This window comes from Heptranchias perlo, chromosome 14 (genome assembly GCF_035084215.1).
Source record: "Heptranchias perlo isolate sHepPer1 chromosome 14, sHepPer1.hap1, whole genome shotgun sequence".
Taxonomy (NCBI): domain Eukaryota; kingdom Metazoa; phylum Chordata; class Chondrichthyes; order Hexanchiformes; family Hexanchidae; genus Heptranchias; species Heptranchias perlo.
In genome coordinates, this window is record NC_090338.1 from 8,137,639 (window position 1) to 8,159,930 (window position 22,292).

General features: G+C 43.2%; 1 protein-coding gene across 1 annotated transcript; it reads left to right on the forward strand.

The window, feature by feature from the left end:
* Window positions 1–15,091: 15,091 nt before the first annotated feature.
* On the forward strand, window positions 15,092–18,139 carry LOC137332044 (protocadherin gamma-A6-like). The gene has a single exon (XM_067995770.1). The coding sequence runs from the start codon at window positions 15,235–15,237 to the stop codon at window positions 17,284–17,286; it is 2,052 nt and encodes a 683-aa protein (XP_067851871.1). The 5' UTR covers window positions 15,092–15,234; the 3' UTR covers window positions 17,287–18,139.
* The last annotated feature ends 4,153 nt before the right edge of the window (window positions 18,140–22,292 follow it).

Below are 22,292 nucleotides of genomic sequence, written 5' to 3' on the forward strand. Positions count from 1 at the left end.
TTATATAGCAATCAAGTTGAACATGTCAAAGCCAAATAATTTCTCAGCTTTGCGACAGACTTAATATAAAACGCTGATTTGTTGGGTATGTAATCTGTTCATTTCATATTGTGTTGGGTTCCCGGAGCGCGCAAAATTGAACTATCAGTGTGCTCAGTTCCTCCTATTTCATACTGTCATCGTAGGTACAACACAGGAGGAGACCATTCGGCCCATCATGTCTGTGCGGGCTCTTTGAAAACAGCAATCCAATTAGTCCCATTCCCCTGCTCTTTCCCCATAGTTCTTTAATCTTTTTACCTTGCTTCTGAAAGTTACAATTGAAGCTGCTTCCACCACCCTTTCTGGTCGAGCATTCCAGAACATTAAACTCACTGCGTAAAGAAAATGTTTCCTCATGTGGCCTCTGGCTCATTTGTCGATCACATTAAATCCGTGTCCTGTGGTTACCGACTCCACTGTCACTGGAAACAGTTTCCCTCTGTCAAAACCGCTCATGATTTTGGACAACTCTGTCAGGTCTCTCCTTAACCTATTCTGTTCTGAGGAGAACAACGTCAGCTTCTCCAGTCTCTCCACATAACTGAAGTCCCTCATCCCTGGCACCAATCTAGTAAATCTCTTCTGCACCCTCTCTAAAGCCCTGACATCCTGCCTAAAATGTGGTGCCCAGAATTGAAAACAATACTCCAGCTGAGGCCTAACCGTTGTTTTATAACGGTTTTATATAACTTCCTTGCTTTTATACTTTATGCCTCTATTAATAAAGCCCAGGATCCCACATGCTTTTAAACAGGCTACTCAACTTGTCCTGCCAACTTCAAAGATTCGTGTATGCGCACCCCCAGGTCCCTCTGTTCCTGCACCCCCTTTAAAATTGTACCATTAGTTTATATTAGCTCCCTATATTCTTCCCACTAAAATGCAACACTTCACATTTGATCTGCCATGCATTTGCCCATTTAACCAGCCTGGTCCATGTCCTCCTGAAGTCTGTTGCTATCCTCTACGTTGTTTACTACATTTTCGAGTTTCGTGTCATCAGCAAACGTTGAAGTTATACCCTCCATACTCAATTCGAGGTCGTTAATATATATTAAAACAGTAGTGGTCCTAATACTGAACCCGGGGAACACAACTGCATATTTCCCTCCACTCTGAAAAACAACTGTTCACAACTACTCTCTGCTTTCTGACACCTTGCCATCTTTGTATCTAAGCTGCTACTGTCCTTTTAATCCCATGGGTTTTAAACTTGCTAACAAGTCTATTATTTGGTACTTTATCAAAAGTCTTTTGAAATTGCAGAAACACAACATCAACTGCATTACGCTCATCAACCCTCTCTGTTACTTCATGAAATGACTCAGTCAAGTTAGTCAAACACGATTTTGCTTTTAGAAATTAGTGCTGACTTTCATTTATTAGACTATGCTTTTCCAAGTGCGGAATTATTTTGTCCCGAATTGTTGTCTCTCGAAGTTTTCGCACCACCAACATGAGGTGGACTGGCCTGTAATTGCTGAGTTTATCCGTCTCCCCTTTTTTGAACAGGGGTGTAACAGTTGCAGCCCTCCAGTCCTCCAGCAGCATCCCCATTTCTAAGTAGGATTGGAGGATTATGGCCAGAGCCTCTGCAATTTCCACCTTTACTTCCTTCACGAGCCTTGGATGCATCCCATCTGGACTGGATGACTTTTCTACTTTCATTACTGCCAATCTTTTAAGTATCCCCTGTTTTCAATTTTTATCCTATGAAATATTGATACATGCTCCCCTTTTACTGCTATAATGGCAGTACCCTCTTCTGTCGTGAAGACGCTTGCGACGTATTCATTTAATGCCTCAGCCATGCCCTCTGCCTCCACAAGAAGATCTCCTTTTTGGTTCATAATCTGCCCCACGCTTCCTTTGACTACCCTTTTGCTATTTATACGTTTACAAAAGATTTTTTGGCTCCCTTTTCTGTTAGCTGCTAATCTATTCTCATACTCTCTCTTTGCCCCTCTTATACCCTTCGTTAGATGTCATCTGCACCTTCTGTATCCAGCCTGGTTCTCTACTGTAATATCAACCTTACATTTATCATAAGCACCCTTTTTCTGTTTAATTTTAATTTCTATACCTTTGGGGAGCTCTAGCTTTGGATGTCCTTCCTTTCCTCTTAGTGATGTGTCTACTCTGTACCGGAATCAACTCCTTCTTAAATGCCATTGTTTAATTAATGTTTTGCAGAACAATTTTTGATTCCAATCTATCTGGTCAAGATCCCCTTTTAAGTCACTGAAATCTGCCATCCTCCAGTTAAGCATTTTCACATTGATTGCTCCTTGTCCTTTTCCATAACTATTCTAAACCTGATGATATTATGATGACTGTGCCCACAAATGCACTCCCACTGAGACATGCTCCACCTTCCCCACTTCATTCCCCGAACTAGATCCAGAATTGTTTCCTTCCTGGATGGACTGGAAACATAGTATTCCAGAAAGATCTCTTGTACACATTTCAGGAATTCATCCCCCTCTTGGCCCTATACACGGTTAGTGTTCCAGTCCATATTGGGATAGTTGAAGTCCCCCATTATTAGTACACAATAATTCTTGCATCCTTCTGTAACTTGCCTGCAAATGTTCTTCTCTATCTCCTTTCCACTATTTGTTGGCCTCTACATCATCCCTTTCCATTGTATAAGAATTTCTTTGATCAATAATGCCACCAGCTCCTCCTTTCTTTTCTTCCCTATCTTTCCTGAATACCTTTTAGCAGGGAATATAAAGTACCCAATCCTCCCGTTCTTTGAGACAAGTCTCTGTTATTGTCACTATATCATAGCCCGATGTGGCGACTTGAGCCTGAAGCTCACAAACCCTATTTACCATGCTATATGCATCTACGCACATGCATTGGCCAGGTATGTCCTGTCCACATGAAGCGGGACAAATCCAATCTATCCAAATACCACCACATCAGTCTACTCTCAATCATCAGCAAAGTGATGGAAGATGTCATCAACAGTGCTGTCAAGCAGCACTTACTCACCAATAGCCTGCTCACCGATGCTAAGTTTGGGTTCTGCCTTGACCACTCGGCCCCAGACCTCATTAAAGCCTTGATCCAAACTTGGACAAAAGAGCTGAATTCCAGAGGTGAGATGAGAGTGACTGCCCTTGACATCAAGGCAGCATTTGACTGAATATGGCACCAAGGTGCCTTCGTAAAATTGAAGTCAATGCGAATCAGGGGAAAACTCTCCAGTGACTGGAGTCATGCCGAGCACATAGTCAGAAGAAGTGGTTTTTGGAGGCCTAAAATTTCAGCCCCATGTCTTTGCTGCAGGAGTTCGCCAGGGCAGTGTCCTATGCCCAACCATCTTCACCTGCTTCATCAATGACCTTCCGTCCATCATAAGGTCTGAAATGGGGATGCTTGCAGACAATTGCATGGTGTTTAGTTCCATTCAGAACCCCTCAGATAATGAAGCAGTCCGTGCCCGCATGCAGCAAGACCTGGACATCATCCAAGCTTGGACTGATAAGTGGCAAGTAATATTCGCGCCAGACAAGTGTCAGGCAATGACCTTCTCCAACAACAGAAAGTCTAACCACCTCCCCTTGACATTCAACGGCATTCACCATCGCCGAATCCTCCACCATCAACATCCTGGGGATCTGCATTGACCAGAAACTTAACTGGACCAGCCATATAAATACTGTGGCTACAAGGCTTGTTTAGAGGCTGAATATTCAGTGGCGAGTGACTCATCTCCTGACTCCCCAAAGCCTTTCCACCATCTACAAGGCACAAGTCAGGAGTGTGATGGAATACTCTCCACTTGCCTGGATGAATGCAGCTCCAACAACACTCAAGAAGCTCAACACCATCCAGGACAAAGAAGCCAGATTGATTGGCACCCCATCCAGCACCCTAAATATTCACTCCCTTCACCACCATCGCAACGTGTCAGCAGTGTGCACCATCCACAGGATGCACTGCAGCAACTTGCCCAGGCTTCTTCGACAGCACCTCCCAATCCCACAACCTCGGTCATCTTGAAGGACAAGGGCAGCAAGCACATGGGGAGAACACAACCTGCACGTTCCCCTCCAAGTCACACACCATCCCAACTTGGAAATATATCGCCAATCCTTCATCGTCGCTGGGTCAAAATCCTGGAACTCCCTACCTAACAGCACTGTGGTAGAAACATCACCCTACAGATTGCAGTGGTTCAAGAAGGCAGCTCACCAGCATCTTGTCAAGGGCAATTAATATGGGTAGTAAATGCTGACCTTGCCAGCGATGCCCACATCCCATGAACGAATATAAAAAATACTCCAATCTCCTCTTCGAGTGCTTCGCATTTCCCGCTGTCTCATACTTCCTATTTCTGAACTATTTTTTATTCTAGTGCTACTTTTCCCTCCCAGTCCTCTGTGCTCCTTGTTTCTTCTCTCTTGTGTTTCGTTCTGGTGCGCACCGCCCTGCCAAATTAGTTTAAACCCTCCCGCACAGCACTAGTTAACCTCCCCCCCGAGGACATTGATCCCAGCTCTGTTGAGGAGCAACCCATCCATCTTTAACAGATCGCGCCTGCCGCAGAACTGGGCCCAATGCCTCAGGAATATGAATCCCACCCTCCTGCACCATTGCTACAGCCTTCTGCTGGTCTCGCTGTAATAGTATTATTCAAAGGGAAACGCTGTATAAATGGAAGTCTTTCTTTTTAAAGTTTTCACTTGAAGGCCATCCTCCGCTAAAAGCCTGGATTTAGAATTTATATTTTTGCACGCAGAGGTGACTCTGTGTGATGAATTTGGGCTGTGCAGTCTGCAAGATTAGTGCATCTAATTGCTGCGGATGCATCAGTACCACTCAGTCCTGTATACTGATGGAACATCCGCGCATATTCCACTCAAACTTTTTTCATTTTTAGATTGGATACTTAAAAGAAACAAGGCGCTCTGTGTGTCTGTGTGTGAGACAGGTGTGCGTGTTGGAAATAGATACAGAGATAGATGTCGAGGAAGCAATATCAAAACAGCAAGTTCAGAATGTATAGAGGTCCTTCAGAATATTATAAAGCAATGCTGCTAGACTGGTAAATTAGCCCCGGCCCATGCATAACATGACAATCCCTCCTTCACTTCTGACAAATGCCAGGAATCCACCAGTGAGCAAAATCTTAGGTTCAACCCATAGTTTTATGGGAAATTCTGCCACAGACAATCATGACTGCAGTTTCACTATCACGCCCCTAAGTAGAGCTGCATCAGCTTCAGATGTGGTGGATAATAAGAACTTAAGAACATAATAGGAGCAGGAGTAGTCCATAAGGCCCCTAGAACCTCCTGCGCCATTCAATCAGATCATGGCTGATGTTGAACCTCAACTCTACTTTCCTGACCGATCCCCATATCCCTTGATTCCCCTAGAGTCCAAAAATCTATCTCAGCCTTGAATAGACTCAACGACTCAGCATCACCAGCCCTCTTGGGTAGAGAATTCCAAAGATTCACAGCCCTCTGAGTGGGGAAATTTCTCCTCATCTCAGTCTTAAGTGCCCGACCCCCTATCCTGCGACTATGCCTTTAGTTCTAGATCCTCATACTTATGCCTACAATATCACTGATTCATTCTGAGGGAAGTCAATTTGCCATGACTTTACCCGGGCTAAACAACTGGAGATCCACGAATGAATTAACATAATTGATCAAACAAATGGCATTGAAAATGGCTCTTCTGCAGGCTCACACTGGACTCCGATCCCCATTTGTCCAGCTTTGCAGATAGCTTGGCAAGAATACCAAATTCATAGTGTAAAGGCACACTCAATCGCAAACATCTTTTAGAAAGGTCTTGCCAACTACAAGTTCAAGAAGTAACTTGGAAACAAAAATGTACTTTCAAGTGTTTATACCACTCCGGTCAATTTCCACCACCAAGGCAACCAATAAGCTGCTAATCAAAGTCACAAATGACAAGCTTTCTAATTGTGAGTGTTGCCTTAACCATTCTCGTTGTCCACGACCTATCTGAAGCTTTTGACATGCTAGACCATAATGTGCTCTCTGAACATCTCTGCTGCGTTGTCATGCTCAGTGCGGTCAATGCCCTGTGGGTGGCGGAGAGGGCCCAGGGGCTATGTGGCCGGGTCCTGCTCCGACTTCTTGTGTTCTTTAGATTTGTGGTTGGGATCAGATCAGCCATGATCTTATTGAATGGCGGAGCAGGCTCGAGGGGCCGATTGGCCTACTCCTGCTCCAATTTCTTATGTTCTTATGTTCTTATGTTCCCTCGCTTGTTTCCACTCTTGACTATCCTGTGATATCTCGACGATATGCAACACTGGCTTATCTGACTGTCCCCGCCTTGCTCCCTCTTTTGGACTGCAAGGATCAATCTTTTCCCCTTACTGTTCCTGAACTATATATTACTTCATGGTGACATCATCCATAGAAATGGGGTCAGCTTCCACATATAAAGTTGTCGACAACCAGATATACATTTCCACCACCGCTCTCGATCACTAAACTGCCTCGATGTAGCTGGATTGCTTGACGGACATTCAGTCTGGGATGAGCTGGAATTTCCTCGACTTAAACATTGGGAAGACGAAAGGCGTCGACGGTATTCTCCAGCTGCAAACTCGGTATCCTTGCAATTAATTCCATCTCCGTGCTTAGCCATTGTCTCAGGCTGAATTAAACTGTTCACAACCTCTGCATCCCATTCTACCCGAGCTCTGCTTCAAATCTTGATGTCTTCCCCCTCAATAAGACTGTCTGTTTCCACATTCATAACTTCACCCACGACTGCCCCTACCTTAGTCCACCTGTTGATGAAACCCTCATTCATGCCTTTATCAGCTCCAGACTCAACTATTGCAGTGCTCTTCTGGGCGGCCTCCTATCCTCCACACCGCATGATATTCAGCTCATCATAAACTTTGCGACCCATATCCTCCCTCAGGGACAGCTCACTCATGATGCCGTTCCCGATGATCTCCATTGAGTCCTGGCTCACGACGCCTCAAATTTTAAATTCTCATCCTTATGTTCAAATTTCTTCATGGCGTTCCTCTTCCCTATTGCTGCAACCTCCTTCACCTCTACAATCTACATCCCAGGATATACATTGCACCGACTCTGGCCCCCATTTCAGACTCTTCCCTTCACCAATACCCCCACCGCCATTGCGGCGGTGCCTTCAGCCATTAGGTCCAACATTCCGAAAGTGCATCACTATGTTCCCCTTATCTCTGCTCATCCAAGATCCTCACTAAACCTCACCTTTTTGTCCAACTTTTGGTCACACCTTCTAGTTGCAACTTCTCTGTCTCAGCCACCATTTTTTTTAACGATTACGCCCTCGGACATTTTGCATGAAAAACGCCTGATAAAGACAGGGTGTTGCTGTTCACCTTTCCTATTCTTCAGAACAGTTTACAAATATACATCACACCGCACCATGTTTTGATTTTCAACACTTGTGCCTGTGACTCCATTTCTAAATATAAATGTAACTATCCGCTCTTATGACCGTAGTCTTATAGTTTGCGTTCCATTGACAAACTCAAAGACTTACAGATCCCAGTTCAAGTACAGAACATACGCATCCAGACATTGAACGTCAATGTGACCTTGATAATAATCATTTGATCACAACCCAGATGACTTGCTTATCACGTCAGTGTCATCAAATAATATGTCACCTCTGTACGCGACGTTTCAATAGAGATTACACCGCGCTAATGTTTGAAAGCCATAGTTACTGGCATTGAGCTTCTGTGTGAAGTTGAATAGGCTATCCGATACCACCAAAGAGCTCCCAAATATGTACTGTATTGTACGTGGATGTGTTGAAATCGTCAGATGAAGGGATTTCATTTGAGCACTAAATATTGCGTTAAGTGAAAATTGTGAATGCGTTTATGAAGAATGGGCTCACAACTAAACGCACATGGGAAATTTTCACCGTTGTTCGTGATCTCAGTAAAAAATACCAAAGAGGCATCTTCAAAAGCCTACTGTTGATATTTTTAACATTGATTTAACAATAAATAAAAAACGTCTTGAACATATAAAGATTGAAAAAGGACAATCATTTCAGGAGTAATTTTGCAACCGCGAATAGAAGGTTGCATTTCTTTATGTAAATTTTCAATTTAAACTCTCGGCAAAGCTGAAGGGTTGACATGTTGTGAACAGTGGAGGATGCAGTCTTAGCCTGAAGCTTGATCTGTGAACAGAAGAGCGAATAGCACTGAATTTACGCTTTGGCAATTGGACGCAAACTGCGCCCGAAAATTGGGCTGGCTGGGTTAACATAAATGTATTAACATAATCACAATTATAAAATGTTCCAAGAATCAGTGCAATCCGGCAGTTTAACAGAGCGCAATCGTTCAAAATTTTTTGCAATAAAAATATTAATCTCTGCATTTAAGATGTGTCTAAGAGTGGTAACCATGAGAATTTTATGAATATTAATATGTAAAACTTTTCAAACGTGCCTACTATTGTGCCTGCGCATCAGAAACCCTTCAAAAAGTTTTCATAATTCTGCTTGACTTCTCTTTCAGAACATCATTTACAGCCTCTACTATTTTTGAAGGGCGCAGCACAGAGAGTGGAACAATCTGCGCTGCAGTTTCCGCCTCGATGACTCGGAACATCTAAATGAATCAACGCACATTCTGGTCTCTATAGCTGAGAATCAGATTTTTGTCACAGCAATATACACAATTCTTCGTCACACTTTCAGTCACTAAATCATTGCACTCATGGTAATTATCGCAAAGAGAAGACGAGGTGTATGGACACCTTCAGCAGTCAATTGCGCTGATATAGGTTGAAATGTAACTAACAAATGACACTATTTTTTCGTGTTGGAAATAACGAAAATACACATGGAGCCAAAATAGCTCCCCAGCTCGAAGTTTCGGATTCAGTCTCTCCTACAAGATTGAGGATCGGACGACTATAAAGTTCTTAGCCTGATCATAAACCAGTCAAGTCAACTTGCTAAAGACGCACGATGCTAACCTGTTATTGTCTGACTGGAAGAAAGTCATTCTGCCAGTGGAACAATCATGCTATCCAGTTATGTGATGTTTTCGTCGACTGAAAACACTGTTTTTTATATTTTGCATTACTGCACTTGTTCCGAAGGAAACGTACAACCACATTTTGCTGAAAATTAACGTCGTGAAAAATTATTGTGAGGAAAATGGACCTGTAATGCATAACCTTAATTAAAATAAACACACATTCTTCGAAAACTCCAATGTTAGCTGGAAGTATCATCGCAAAACTTATATTGAACGCATCTATTATACAAATGCACTCATTTCATACAAATATTGACAAATTTATTCAGACCTTGCAAGTTGCTGCTGCAGTGTTAGTAATTTCGCAGATCTATGATTAGGATGTTACGACAGGTAATGTATAAGTTGCGTCAGGTAAATCGTAAGTGCTAGTGAGTAATAATAGACAGTCTGTGACTGTCAGGATGGCAATATGGCGATAAGCCATCAGCGACTATTGGTGACGTGGAAGATGACGCCAGGAACCGCAGAATTCCGACTGCATATAGTACGTTAAATCGACTTTAAGAATAACACGACAAAATAAAATAACATTTTCATGCGTGCTCGTCAGGATAATTTTAATTGTACACTCGTAAATATAACTTTCGGTACATTATGAAGAATTTCGAAACAGTTGATCTTCAAGAATAGTTGTTGGAGGTACTGGTTGAGGTTCTTCGTGTCACTGTCCACCAATGAGGAGATGAGACGCTGCAAGAGATCGAACCCTTCCTCCGCCAGGGAAACACAGAACAGAATCGAAGAAGCAGACCATGCCTGGTTTTATGCTGTGTGACAGTGTTCAGAAAAGCTGAGTCTTTGCATTTCTCGGTTCAATATTAATACGTTGATATATATTCGAAAAATTGTTGTGGCATAAGAAATGAGTTAATATAATCGATTGGCAAATATTTCAATATTTGCAACAAATCCAAGCCCAGAACTATGGCGAATAAATTTAGCAGCAGGGCGTCATTTATTTTCCTGCTTTCTGTGTCGGAGCTGGTTTCGGGACAGAGTCGCTTCTCGATTCCCGAGGAACTGGATCATGGAACCTTTTTTTGGGTATATCACCGAAGATTTAGTACTAAATGTTTGGGAATTATTGACTGGTCTCCGATAACAGGCGACAATACATGGATGTGTAAGAGAGAGTTAGACACAGAGATACATGTCCAGAAGCAATCATCAAACAGAAAATTCAGAATGTAGAGAGGTCCCTGAGAATGTTACAAGGTAATGCTGCTAGCATGGCGAATTATCCGCCCCCGCAACTCCCCGTGCCCATGCATACCATGACCTTGCCTCCTTCACTTCTGACAGATACAGGAAACCACCACCGAGAAAAACCTCATGTTCTACCCATTGTTGTATACATATCTGCAACACACTCCATCTGACTGCAGTTGCACAACCGTGGCCCGAGATAGAGCGACATAAGCTGCAGAAGTTTTGGATCTTCATAACTATGGCTACAATATTATTAATTCACTCTGAGGGAAGATTGATTTGCCCTGACTTTGCCTGGGCAAATCAATTGGATATCCACTACTAAATTAAAATAATTGAGCAACCAAGCTCTTAAGAACGATAATCCGGGACAACATTAATAGTCACTTGGACAAGTGTGGATTGATGACATTTTCAACATTGATTTACGAGAAAAAAATTAATATATCTTGAACATAAAAGGATGGCGGAGTCCAGCAGGTGAGTGCAAAAGACAAGGCTGAAGCGTTTGCATCATCTTCAGCCAGAAGCCAGTCTTCACGCAATTCGATTCACTCCACGTGATATTAAGAAACGACTGAGTGCAGTGGATACAGCAAAGACTATGGGCCCCGACAACAACTCAGCTGTAGTGCTGAAGGGTTGTGCTCCAGAACTAGCTGCGCCTCTAGCCAAGCTGTTCCAGTACAGCTACAACACTGGCATCTACCCGACAATGTGGAAAATTGCGCAGGTATGTCCTGTCCACAAAAAGCAGGACAAATCCAATCCGACCAATTACCACCCCATCAGTTCGCTCTCGATCATCAGAAAAGTGATGGAAGGTGTCATCGACAGTGTAATCAAGCGGCGCTTACTCACCAATAACATGCTCACCGATGCTCAGTTTGGGTTCCGTCAGGACCACCCGGCTCCAGACCTCATTACAGCCTTGGTCCAAACATGGACAAAAGAGCTGAATTCCAGAGGCGAGGTTAGAGTAACTGCCCTTGACATCAAGGCAGCATTTGACCGAGTGTGGCACCAAGGAGCCCGAGTAAAATTGAAGTCAATGGGAATCAGGGGGAAAACCCTCCAGTGGCTGGAGTCATACCTCGCACAAAGGAAGATGGTAGTGGTTGTTGTTGCCCAATCATCTCAGCCCCAGGACATGCATGCAGGAGTTCCTTAGGGCAGTGTCCTATGCCCAACCATCTTCAGCTGCTTCATCAATGACATACCCTCCATCCTAAGGTCAGAAATGGGGATGTTCGCTGATGACTGCGCAGTGTTCAGTTCCATTTGCAACCCCTCAAATAATGAAGCAGTCTGAGTCCGCATGCAGCAAGACCTGGACAGCATCGAGCCTTGGGCTGATAAGTGACAAGTAACATTCGTGCCAGACAAGTGCCAACCAATGACCATCTCCATCAAGAGAGAGTCTAACCACCTCCAATTGACATTCAACGGCATTACCATCGCCGAATCCCCCACCATCAACATCCTGGGTGTCACCATTGACCAGAAACTTAACTGGACCAGCCATATAAATACTGTGGCTACAAGAGCAGGCCAGAGGCTGGGTATTCTGCGGCGAGTGACGCAATCCCTGACTCCTCAAAGCTTTTGCACCATCTACAAAGCACAAGTCAGGAGTATGATGTAATTCTCTCCAATTGTCTGGATGAGTGCAGCTCCAACAACACTCAAGAAGCTTGACACCATCCAGGACAAAGTAGCCCGCTTGATTGGCACCCCATCCAGCACCCTAAACATTCACTCCCTTCAGCACCGGCGCACTGTGGCTGCAGTGTGTACCATCCACAGGATGCATTGCAGCAACTCGACAAGGCTTCTTTGACAGAACCTCCCAAACCCGCGACCGCTACCACATAAAAGGACAAGAGCAGCAGGTACATGGGAACAATACCACCTGCACGTTCCCCTCCAAGTCACACACCATCCCGACTTGGAAATATATCGCCGTTCCGTCATCGTCGCTGGGTCAAAATCCTGGAACTCCCTTCCTAACAGCACTGTCGGAGAACCTTCACCACACGGACTGCAACGGTTCAAGAAGGTGGCTCACCACTACCTTCTCAAGGGCAATTAGGAATGGGCAATAAATGCCTGCCTCGCCGGCGACGCCCACATCCCATGAACGAATAAAATAAAATGATATTTTCAACGTTGATTTCGGGGCAAAAAATTAATATATCTTGAACCGCTGCAGCCCCCCACACCCACCAGTGCTTCCAAACTCCAGCAGCCCCATTGCAGCGCCGTCAAGTGCCCAGCGCTCCCAAATCCCTGTGCGACGAAAGCCAAGGGCAGCGCCCGTTGTCTCAAAAGCACTGGTCGTCTCGAAGTGCAACTTAACCTCATTCTCCCACCTCTATACTGCTAAGTACAAGGTAGATAAAGTGCAGGCAAAAAAAAATGGGCGGTAGAATTTTGGCCGTCTATTATTCTACCGCCAGATTTTGCTTTCCAGTGACTTCATTTGGTATCGAGTTTCAGAAATCTGTCTATTAGATATATAAGGATCGCCCCCCTCAGACCCTTATTGACACATAAATATATATACAGTTTTCTCAGAATAATTGGCAGAGTTCTAGAATTCATTCCCCAAAGCAGCAGTAAAAATCTGAGAATACATTAAAAAAATGGAATTTGCCTTATTTGGTCAGTGACCCCGATATTAATTCCTCGATGCCATAAACGGCCCCTATTAACAAACTTTTAGAACATCCTCTACGGCCTCTCGTATCATTGGAGGGCTGAGCATGGCGAGTGGTGCAGTTTACTCTGCAGTTTCATTCACGATCATTCACTATAATTCTGAATGATAGGATAGTCTACCTAATTAGTAGTCCCTATGGCTCAGAATCAGATTTTTGCCTCAACTATACCAGTACTGAAGGACTTCAGTTATGTGGAGCGACTAGAGAAGCTGGGATTGTTCTCCTTCGAGCACCGAAGGTTAAGGGGAGATTTGATAGAGGTGTTCAAAATTATGAGGCGTTTTGATAAAGTAAGCAAGGGGAAGCTGTTTCCACTGGCAGGAGGGACAGTAACAGGGTGACACCGATTTAAGACTATGGCTAAAGAACCGAGTAGAGATGAGGAGATTTGCTTAGGCAGCGAGTTGTTATGATCTGGAATGCACTGCCCGGAAAGGGCGGTGGAAGCAGATTCAATAGTAACTTTCAAAAAGGAATTGGATATCTCTGTTCAAAACTTTGAGGGATTTTGATGAAGTAAATAACGGGAAACAGTTTCCACTGGCAGAAGGGTCGGTAACCAGAGGACACAGATTTCAGACAATGGCTAAAGAACCAGGTGGAGATGAGGAAATTTGTTCAGGCAGCGAGTTGTTATGATCTGAAATGCACGGCCCGAAAGTGTGGTGGCAGTAGATCCAACAGTAACTTTCAAAAAGGAATTGGATAAATACTTGAAAAGGAAAAAAAAAACCTTGCTGGTCTATGAGGAAAGAGTGGGGGAGTGTAATTTATTGTTCGTTCTTTCAAAGTACGGACTCAAGAATGAAAGGCTGAATGGCCTCCTTCTGTGCTGTATGAACCTCTGATTCTATAACGATACAGAAAATTCATGGTAATCATCGCATAAAAATCAGGTTGTGAGTGCATCTGCAGCAGTCAATTGCGCTGTTATAGGTTCAAATATAAGTAACAAGCTTCAGTGTTTCATGAAGTTGGTGGCAATTGAGCGACGCTTTGTTTTGGGTCTTGGAAATAATGAAAATCCAGTTGGAGCTAAAATAGCTCCCTGGCTCTAATTTTCGGAATCAGCCTTCTAAAAGATGTAGGAACGGAGTATTAAGAACTTCTCCGCCCGGACATAAAAAAATCATCCCTGTTCACTTGCTAAAGACGCACCATGTCTAAATTTAATGCAGAATACGATACTGACCTGTGATTATCTGACCTGAAGATTACTATACTGCCAATGGAACCAACATACTTCCTAGTTATGTGACATTGCCCATTTACTGAAAACATGCCTTTTTTATTTTACATTAACTGCATTTGTTCAGAATGAAATATACAATCATATTTTGCGAATGTTTAATTTCATGCAAAACTAATTTTGAAGAAACGGAACATATTAATCATGAAGTTAATTCAAATAAAAAAGACTATTCGAAAACTTCAATATGAGCTAAAATCATCGTCTCAAAATATATATTGGAAGGCTTTTTAAAATAAATACTCTAAGTCCTCACAAGTATTACTAAATTTATTCAGACCTTGGACGGCGCTACCCTACATCAGGAAGTTTTCTCCCATGTGTCAGGATGCTCCTAATGCTCAGCGATGGATAACATTAGGTAAACTACAGGGAATACTGAGTAATAATATATCGGACGATATATGTACGGCTATCAGTATCACAAATTATCAGCGACTATTGATGATGTGGAAGGTGTTATTGCGAGGAATCTGAGCATTTCTGCTGCTACAGTATATTATACCGATTTTAGAAATAAGACAGCAAAATAAACTAAAATATTCCATGAGCTTTTGAGGGGATTTTAATAGCTCCTAAACATTCCGTTTCTTTACATTACAAATAATTTCGAAACAGTATAGCTTTAAGAACAGTTGCTGTAGTTATTGGTTGAGGCTGTTCGTGTCGCTGTCTACCAATAAGGAGCTGAGATGCTGCAAGAGATCTCGCCCCTCCTCTTCAGGGAAACACAGAACCGAAGCGATGAGACAGACGGTGCCTGCGTTTCTGCTGTGCGGACATGTTTAGAAGAGCAGCCCAGGTTGAGTGTTTGCCTTTCTCGCTTCAAAATCAGTATTTAAATATATATTCGACTAATTGTTGTTGGTTAAGACACAAGTTAATGTAAACTATTGGAAAATATTGTGACATTTTACCAGAAAATCAAGCCCAGAACAATGGCGAATACAATCAGCAGCGTGGCGTTTTTTATTTTCCTGCTTTGTGCATCGGACTTTGTTACGGGACAAATTCGCTACTCGATTCCCGAGGAGATGAAGAATGGGGCATTTGTTGGGCATATCGCCGAGGATTTAAAACTAAACATTTGGGAATTATTGACTCGCAAGCTTCGGCTGGCCTCTAATGACAGGAAGCAATACATGGAGGTAAATGTGGAGAATGGGATTTTATTTGTTAATGAAAGAATCGACAGAGAACAGATTTGTGGACAAAGCTCAACCTGCTCCCTTTCTTTTAAAATAATGCTCAATAATCCTTTGGAAATACATCCTGTTGCAGTGGAGATACTAGATATAAATGATAATTCACCCAGATTCCCGAAAAATGAATTCTCCCTGCAGATTAATGAATTAATTGCGCCAGGAGCGCGCTTTCCTCTCGAGAACGCGTACGATCCGGACGTGGGCACAAACACAGTCAGCAATTACCAGATCAGTCCAAACGAGCACTTCGGCCTCAAAGTACAGACAAGAAGCGACGGGAGTAAAAGTGCGGAGCTGTTATTAGAGAAGTCCTTGGACCGCGAACAACAGCCAACCTTTCATCTTGTATTGACCGCCATTGACGATGGGATTCCTCAGAGATCAGGCACAACTCGGATTATCATTACAGTTGTGGACGTCAATGATAACGCGCCATTATTCGATCATGAAATCTACAGGGCGAGTTTTGCAGAAAACGCCCCCAAAGGTACATTGGTGATAAAAATTAATGCAGCTGATCTGGATGAACGTATCAATGCTGAGCTGACGTATTCTTTCACAAGTCATGTCTCCCAAGCGATTCGCGAGTTGTTCAAATTGCACCCGGCAACTGGAGAGATCAGAGTTGAAGGTGTACTGGATTTTGAGGAATCAAGTGTTTATGAACTTGATGTACAAGCTGTGGACAATGGTCCTGTCGTCATGACAGGTCACGCCAAAGTTGTAGTCGGATTAATTGACACGAATGATAACGCCCCGGAGTTAGACGTGACAGTGGTGGCCCGCGCGGTGCGGGAAGATGCTCCCCCAGGGACTGTGCTAGCTCTGATCAGTATAACGGATCCAGATTCCGGCGAATATGGACATGTACAGTGTCAGATTCCAGTGAATATTCCGTTTAAGCTTGAAAATCCTTTAAGAAATAATTATAAGTTGGTTACCAATGATATTCTGGATCGAGAAACGGCCCCACTGTACAACATCTCCATTTCAGCTTGGGACGGGGGGTCTCCTCCTCTTTTAACAAGTAAAACCATCTCGGTTTCGATAACTGATATAAATGACAATGCGCCGAGGTTTACGCAATCCTCATATAATGTGTATCTGATGGAGAACAATACTCCAGGTGCTTCTATATTTGCTGTTACTGCTTTAGATTACGATTTGGATCAGAATGGGGAAGTCTCCTATTCCATTCTGGAGAATCAGATTCTAGATGCATCTGCGTCTGCTTACGTCACTATTAACTCAAGAAATGGGACCATTTACGCGCTGCGCTCCTTTGACTCTGAGCAACTGAAACATTTCCAGATCAAAGTTCAAGCTCAAGATGATGTATCTCCCCCACTGAGCAGCATGGCCATCGTGAATGTTATTATCTTGGACCAGAATGACAATGCTCCAGTTATTGTTTCACCGTTAACCTGGAACAGTTCAGCGTCAGTGGAGATTGCCCCGCAATCAGTATTTCCAGGATACTTGGTCACCAAGGTAACCGCGGCTGATGCCGATTCCGGTCAGAACTCACGGCTTTCTTATCAACTGTTGGAGGCCACTGATCCCAGTCTGTTCACTGTGGGGCTTCACTCTGGGGAAGTCAGAGCAACTCGAAGTGTAATGGACAAAGACATCATCACAGAAAGACTTGTGATCTGTGTGAAGGACAATGGACAGCCCAGTCTCTCCAGTACGGCGACAATTTCATTTTCAATCTCGTCCAATGTTACTGGAAAATCTTCTGAACGAACGGACACACCCAGACTCTCGGAGTACTTTTCGCCTTAAAATCGTTATTTAGTCATTATTTTAGGATCAACTTCCTTTTTGTTTCTTGTAACCATCATTTTTCTAGTCGTCGTGAAAATTAAACAAGACGGAAATATTGCTGAAGACTACAGCTCTTCTATTTGTTGTTCCATACGGAGCAATTCGAATGATGCTTTTAATCGGAGACCTGCAGTAAACGAACCAGTAAATTATACCGGGCCTGTTCAGACTGAAGGTTATCGTTATGCCGTGTGTTTATCTCCAGAATCATCCAAAAGTGATTTTCTATTTCTAAAACCTTGTCATCCTACCTTGCCTTTCAATGACTTGGGTGTCCGGGACACCAACACAAGAAAATAATTTATAAGCAATTTCCATGCTGGCAATCGCAGATATTTCACTTTAGTGAGGAGCTATCTGTTATGCAGTGAATTAATGTGTAAGTTTTATGTACATGCAAAATCCTCACGTTGGTAGTTGAAGTTCCAATAGGCCAAATTGCTTGCTGCTTTTCCTATAATCCTACTTGTCCGTAGTGCTGAATAAACCTGCCATTTTTGTGACATTCCTGAGTAGTGTATACTGCATTAACGTTCGCATGAAAGCTGACTTTGACTTGATTCACTTTCTGTTTCAATGAATGTGTCACTCTGTCATTCGTCTTTTCGCTGCTGTTGTCATGTTGGATCGCATGTATATTAAACTGGTTAGTATCACAAGGCATAATTTCAGGGCCTGGGATGCATTCACCAGTGACTGTAACGTTTCATAGAACAAAGTCTTTCTTTCTAATGCCACGCTGAATTAAAATCTTTGTTTTCATCAGTGCATGCAGTGTTAACGTTGATGCGTTTCAGTAAATACCTCTATCTCAAATGTTAATATTTTGCAAAAATAAATTATATAGCAATTCAGTTGAAGATGTCAAAGATAAATAATTTCTTAGCTTTGCTGCAGACTTGATATAAAACTCTGATTTGTTGGGTATGGAATCTGTTCATTTCATATTGTGTTGGGTACCCGGAGCGCGCAAAATTTAAGTATAGGTGTGCTCAGTTCCTACTATTTCATTGTATCTTCGTACGTACAACACAGGAGGAGACCATTCTGCCCATCACGTCTATGCTGGCTCTTTGAAAAAGCTATCCAATTGGTCCCATTCCCCTGCTCTTTCCCCATAGTTCTGTAAATTTTTTACCTTCAAGTATTTTTTAAATTGCTTCTGAAAGTTACAATTGAAGCTGCTTCCACCACCCTTTCAGGTAGTGCATTCCAGATCTTTAAACTCTCTGCGTAAAAAAATGTTTCCTGATGTGGCCTCTGGCTCATTTGTCGATCACATTAAATCCGTGTCCTGTGGTTACCGACTCTACTGGCACTGGAAACAGTTTCCCCTTATTTACTCTGTCAAAACCGCTCATGATTTTGGACACCTCTGTCAAGTCTCTCCTTAACCTTCTCTGCTCTGAGGAGAACAACTTCAGCTTCTCCAGTCTCTCCACATATGCGAAATCCCTCATCCCTGACACCAATCTAGTAAATCTCTTCTGTACCCTCGCTAAAGCCTTGACATCCTGCCTAAAATGTGATGCCCAGAATTGAAAACAATACTCCAGCTGAGGCCTAACCATTGTTTTATAACGGTTTTACATAATGTCCTTGCTTTTATACTTTATGCCTCTATTAATAAAGCCCAGGATCACATATACTTTTTAAGAGCCGACTCAACTTGTCCTGCCAACTTCAAAGATTATTGTTTGTGCACCCCCCGGTCCCTCTGTTCCTGCACCCCCTTTAACATAAGTTTATATTACCTCGCTTTATTCTTCCCACCAAAATGCAACGCTTCACATTTCATCTGCCATGCATTTTCCCATTTAACCAGTCTGTTCTATGTCCTCCTGAAGTCTGTTGCTATCTTCTACGTTGTTTACTACATTTTCGAGTTTCGTGTCATCAGCAAACGTTGAAGCTGTACCCTCCATACTCAATTCCAGGTCGTTAATAAATATCAAAACAGCAGTGGTCCTAATACTGAACCCTGGGAACACAGCTGCATATTTCCCTCCACTCTGAAAAACAACTGTTCACCACAACTCTCTGGTTTTCGTCCCCTTGCCAATTCTGTATCCGCACTGCTACTGTCCTTTCAATCCGATGGGTTTTAATCTTGCTAACAAGTTTATTATTTGTTACTCTATCAAATGCCTTTTGAAATTCCATATATACAACATCAACCGCATTACGCTAATCAACCCTCTCCGTTACTTCATCAACGGTCTCAATCAAGTTAGTCAAACACGATTTTGCTTTAAGAAATCAGTGCTGACTTTCATTTATTAGGCTATACTTTTCCAAGTGCTGAATTATTTTGTCCCGGATTATTATCTCCAGAAGTTTTCGCACCACCAACATGAGGTGGACTGGCCTGTAATTGCTGAGTTTATCCTTCTCCCCTTTTTTGAACAGGAGTGTAACAGTTGCAGCCCTCCAGTCCTCCAGCACCATCCCCATTTCTGAGGAGGATTGGAGGATTCTGGACAGAGCGTCTGCAATTTCCACCTTTACTTCCTTCAGGAACCTTGGATGCATCCCATCTGGACTGGATGACTTTTCTACTTTGATTACTGCCAATCTTTTAAGTATCCCCTCTTTTCAATTTTTATCCTGTGACATATCGCTACATGCTCCTCCTTTACTGCTACAATGGCAGTATCCTCTTCTCCAGTGAAGGCAGATGCTAAGTCTTGATTTAGTGCCTCTGCCTCCACAAGAAGATTTCCTTTTTTGTCCATAATCAGTCCCACGCTTCCTTTTACTACCTTTTTACTATTGATACGTTTATAAAATATTTTTGGCTCCCTTTTCTGTCAGCTGCTAATCAATTGTCATAATCTTTCCTTGCCCTTCTTATACCCTTCTAGAGATGTCATCTGCATTTTCTGTATCCAACCTGGTTCTCTACTATATTATCAACCTTACATTTGTCATAAGACTCCTTTTTCTGTTTAACTTTAATGTCTATACCTTTGGGGAGCTCTCGCTTTCGATGTCCTTCCTTTCCCCCTCTTGGGCATGTGAATACTCTGTACCGGAACCAACTCCTTCTTAAATGCCATTGTTTAATTAATGGTTTGCCGAACAATTTTTGATTCCAATCCATCTGGTCAAGATCCCCTCTTAAGTCACTGAAATCTGCCATCCTCCAGTTAAGCATTTTCACATTGATTATTCCTCGTCCTTTTCCATAACTATTCTAAACCTGATGATATTATGATGACTGTGCCCCCAGATGCTCTCCCACTGAGATGTACTCCAACTTTCCCACTTCATTCCCCAGATCTAGATCCAGCATTGTTTCCTTCCTGGTTGGAATGGAAACACACTATTCCAGAATGTTCTCTTGGACGCATTTCAGGAATTCCTCCCCCTCTTGTTCCTATACACGGTTACTGTTCCAGTCTATATTGGGATAATTGAAGACCCCCATTATTAGTACACAATAATTCTTGCATCTTTCTGTAACTTGCCTGCAAATGTTCTTCTCTATCTCCTTCCCACTATTTGGTGGCCTATAGTATACACCGAGTAACCTAATAGCTCCTCCATTTTTCCATAATTCTAATCAAGTAGATTCTTTCTTTGCCCCCAAAACTACATCACCCCTTTCCATTGCATAATAGTTTCTTTGATTAATACTGCTACCAGTCCCTCCTTTCTTTTCTTCCCTATCTTTCCTGAATACCTATTAGCAGGGAATATAAAGTACCCAATCCTCCCTTTCTTTGAGACAAGTCTCTGTTATTGTCACTATAACATAGCCCGATGTGGCGACTTGAGCCTGAAGCTCCCAAGCCCTATTTACCATGCTACATGCATCTACGCACATGCAATTGCCCAGGTATGTCTTGTCCACAAGAAGCAGGACAAATCCAATCTATCCAATTCCCACCACATCAGTCAACTCTCAATCATCAGCAAAGTGATGGAAGGTTTCATCGACAGTACAAGCAAGCAGCACTTACTCACCAATAACCTGCTTACCGATGCTAAGTTTGGGTTCCGCCAGAGCCTCTCGGCTCCAGACCTCATTACAGTCTTGGTCCAAACTTGGACAAAAGAGCTGAATTTCAGAGGTGAGGTGAGAGTGACTGCCCTTGACATCAAGGCAGCATTTGACTGAATATGGCACCAAGGTGCCCTCGTAAAATTGAAGTCAATGCGAATCAGGGGGAAAACTCTGCAGTGGCTGGAGTCATAACTAGCACAAAGGAAGAGGAAGTGGTTTTTGGAGGCCTAATATTTCAGCCCCAGGTCATGCTGCAGGAGTTCTTCAGGGCAGTGTCCTAGGCCCAACCATCTTCAGCTGCTTCATCAATGACCTTCCGTCCATCATAAGGTCAGAGTTGGGGATGCTTGCTGACGATTGCACAGTATTCAGTTCCAATCGCAATCCCTCAGATAATGAAGCAGTCCATGCCCGCATGCAGCAAGACCTGGAAAACATCCAGGCTTGGGCTGATACGTGGCAAGTAACATTTACTCCTGACAAGTGTCAGGCAATGACCTTCTCCAACAAGAGAGAGTCTAACCACCTCCCCTTGACATTCAACGGCATTCACCATCGCCGAATCCTCCACCATCAACATCCTGGGGATCACCATTGACCAGAAACTTTACTGGACCAGCCACATAAATACAGTGGCTAAAAAGGTGGGTCAGAGGCTGGGTATTCAGTGGCGAGTGACTCATCTCCTGACTCCCCAAAGCCTTTCCACCATCTACAAGGCACAAGTCAGGTGTGTGATGGAATACTCTCCACTTGCCTGGATGAATGCCGCTCCAACAACACTCAAGAAGCTCAACACCATCCAGGACAAAGCAGCCCGCTTGATTGGCACCCCATCCACCACCCTAAACATTCTCTCACTTCACCACCGGCGCAACGTGGCTGCAGTGTGTACCATCCACAGGATGCACTGCAGCAACTCGCCCAGGCTTCTTTGACAGCACCTCCAAATCCT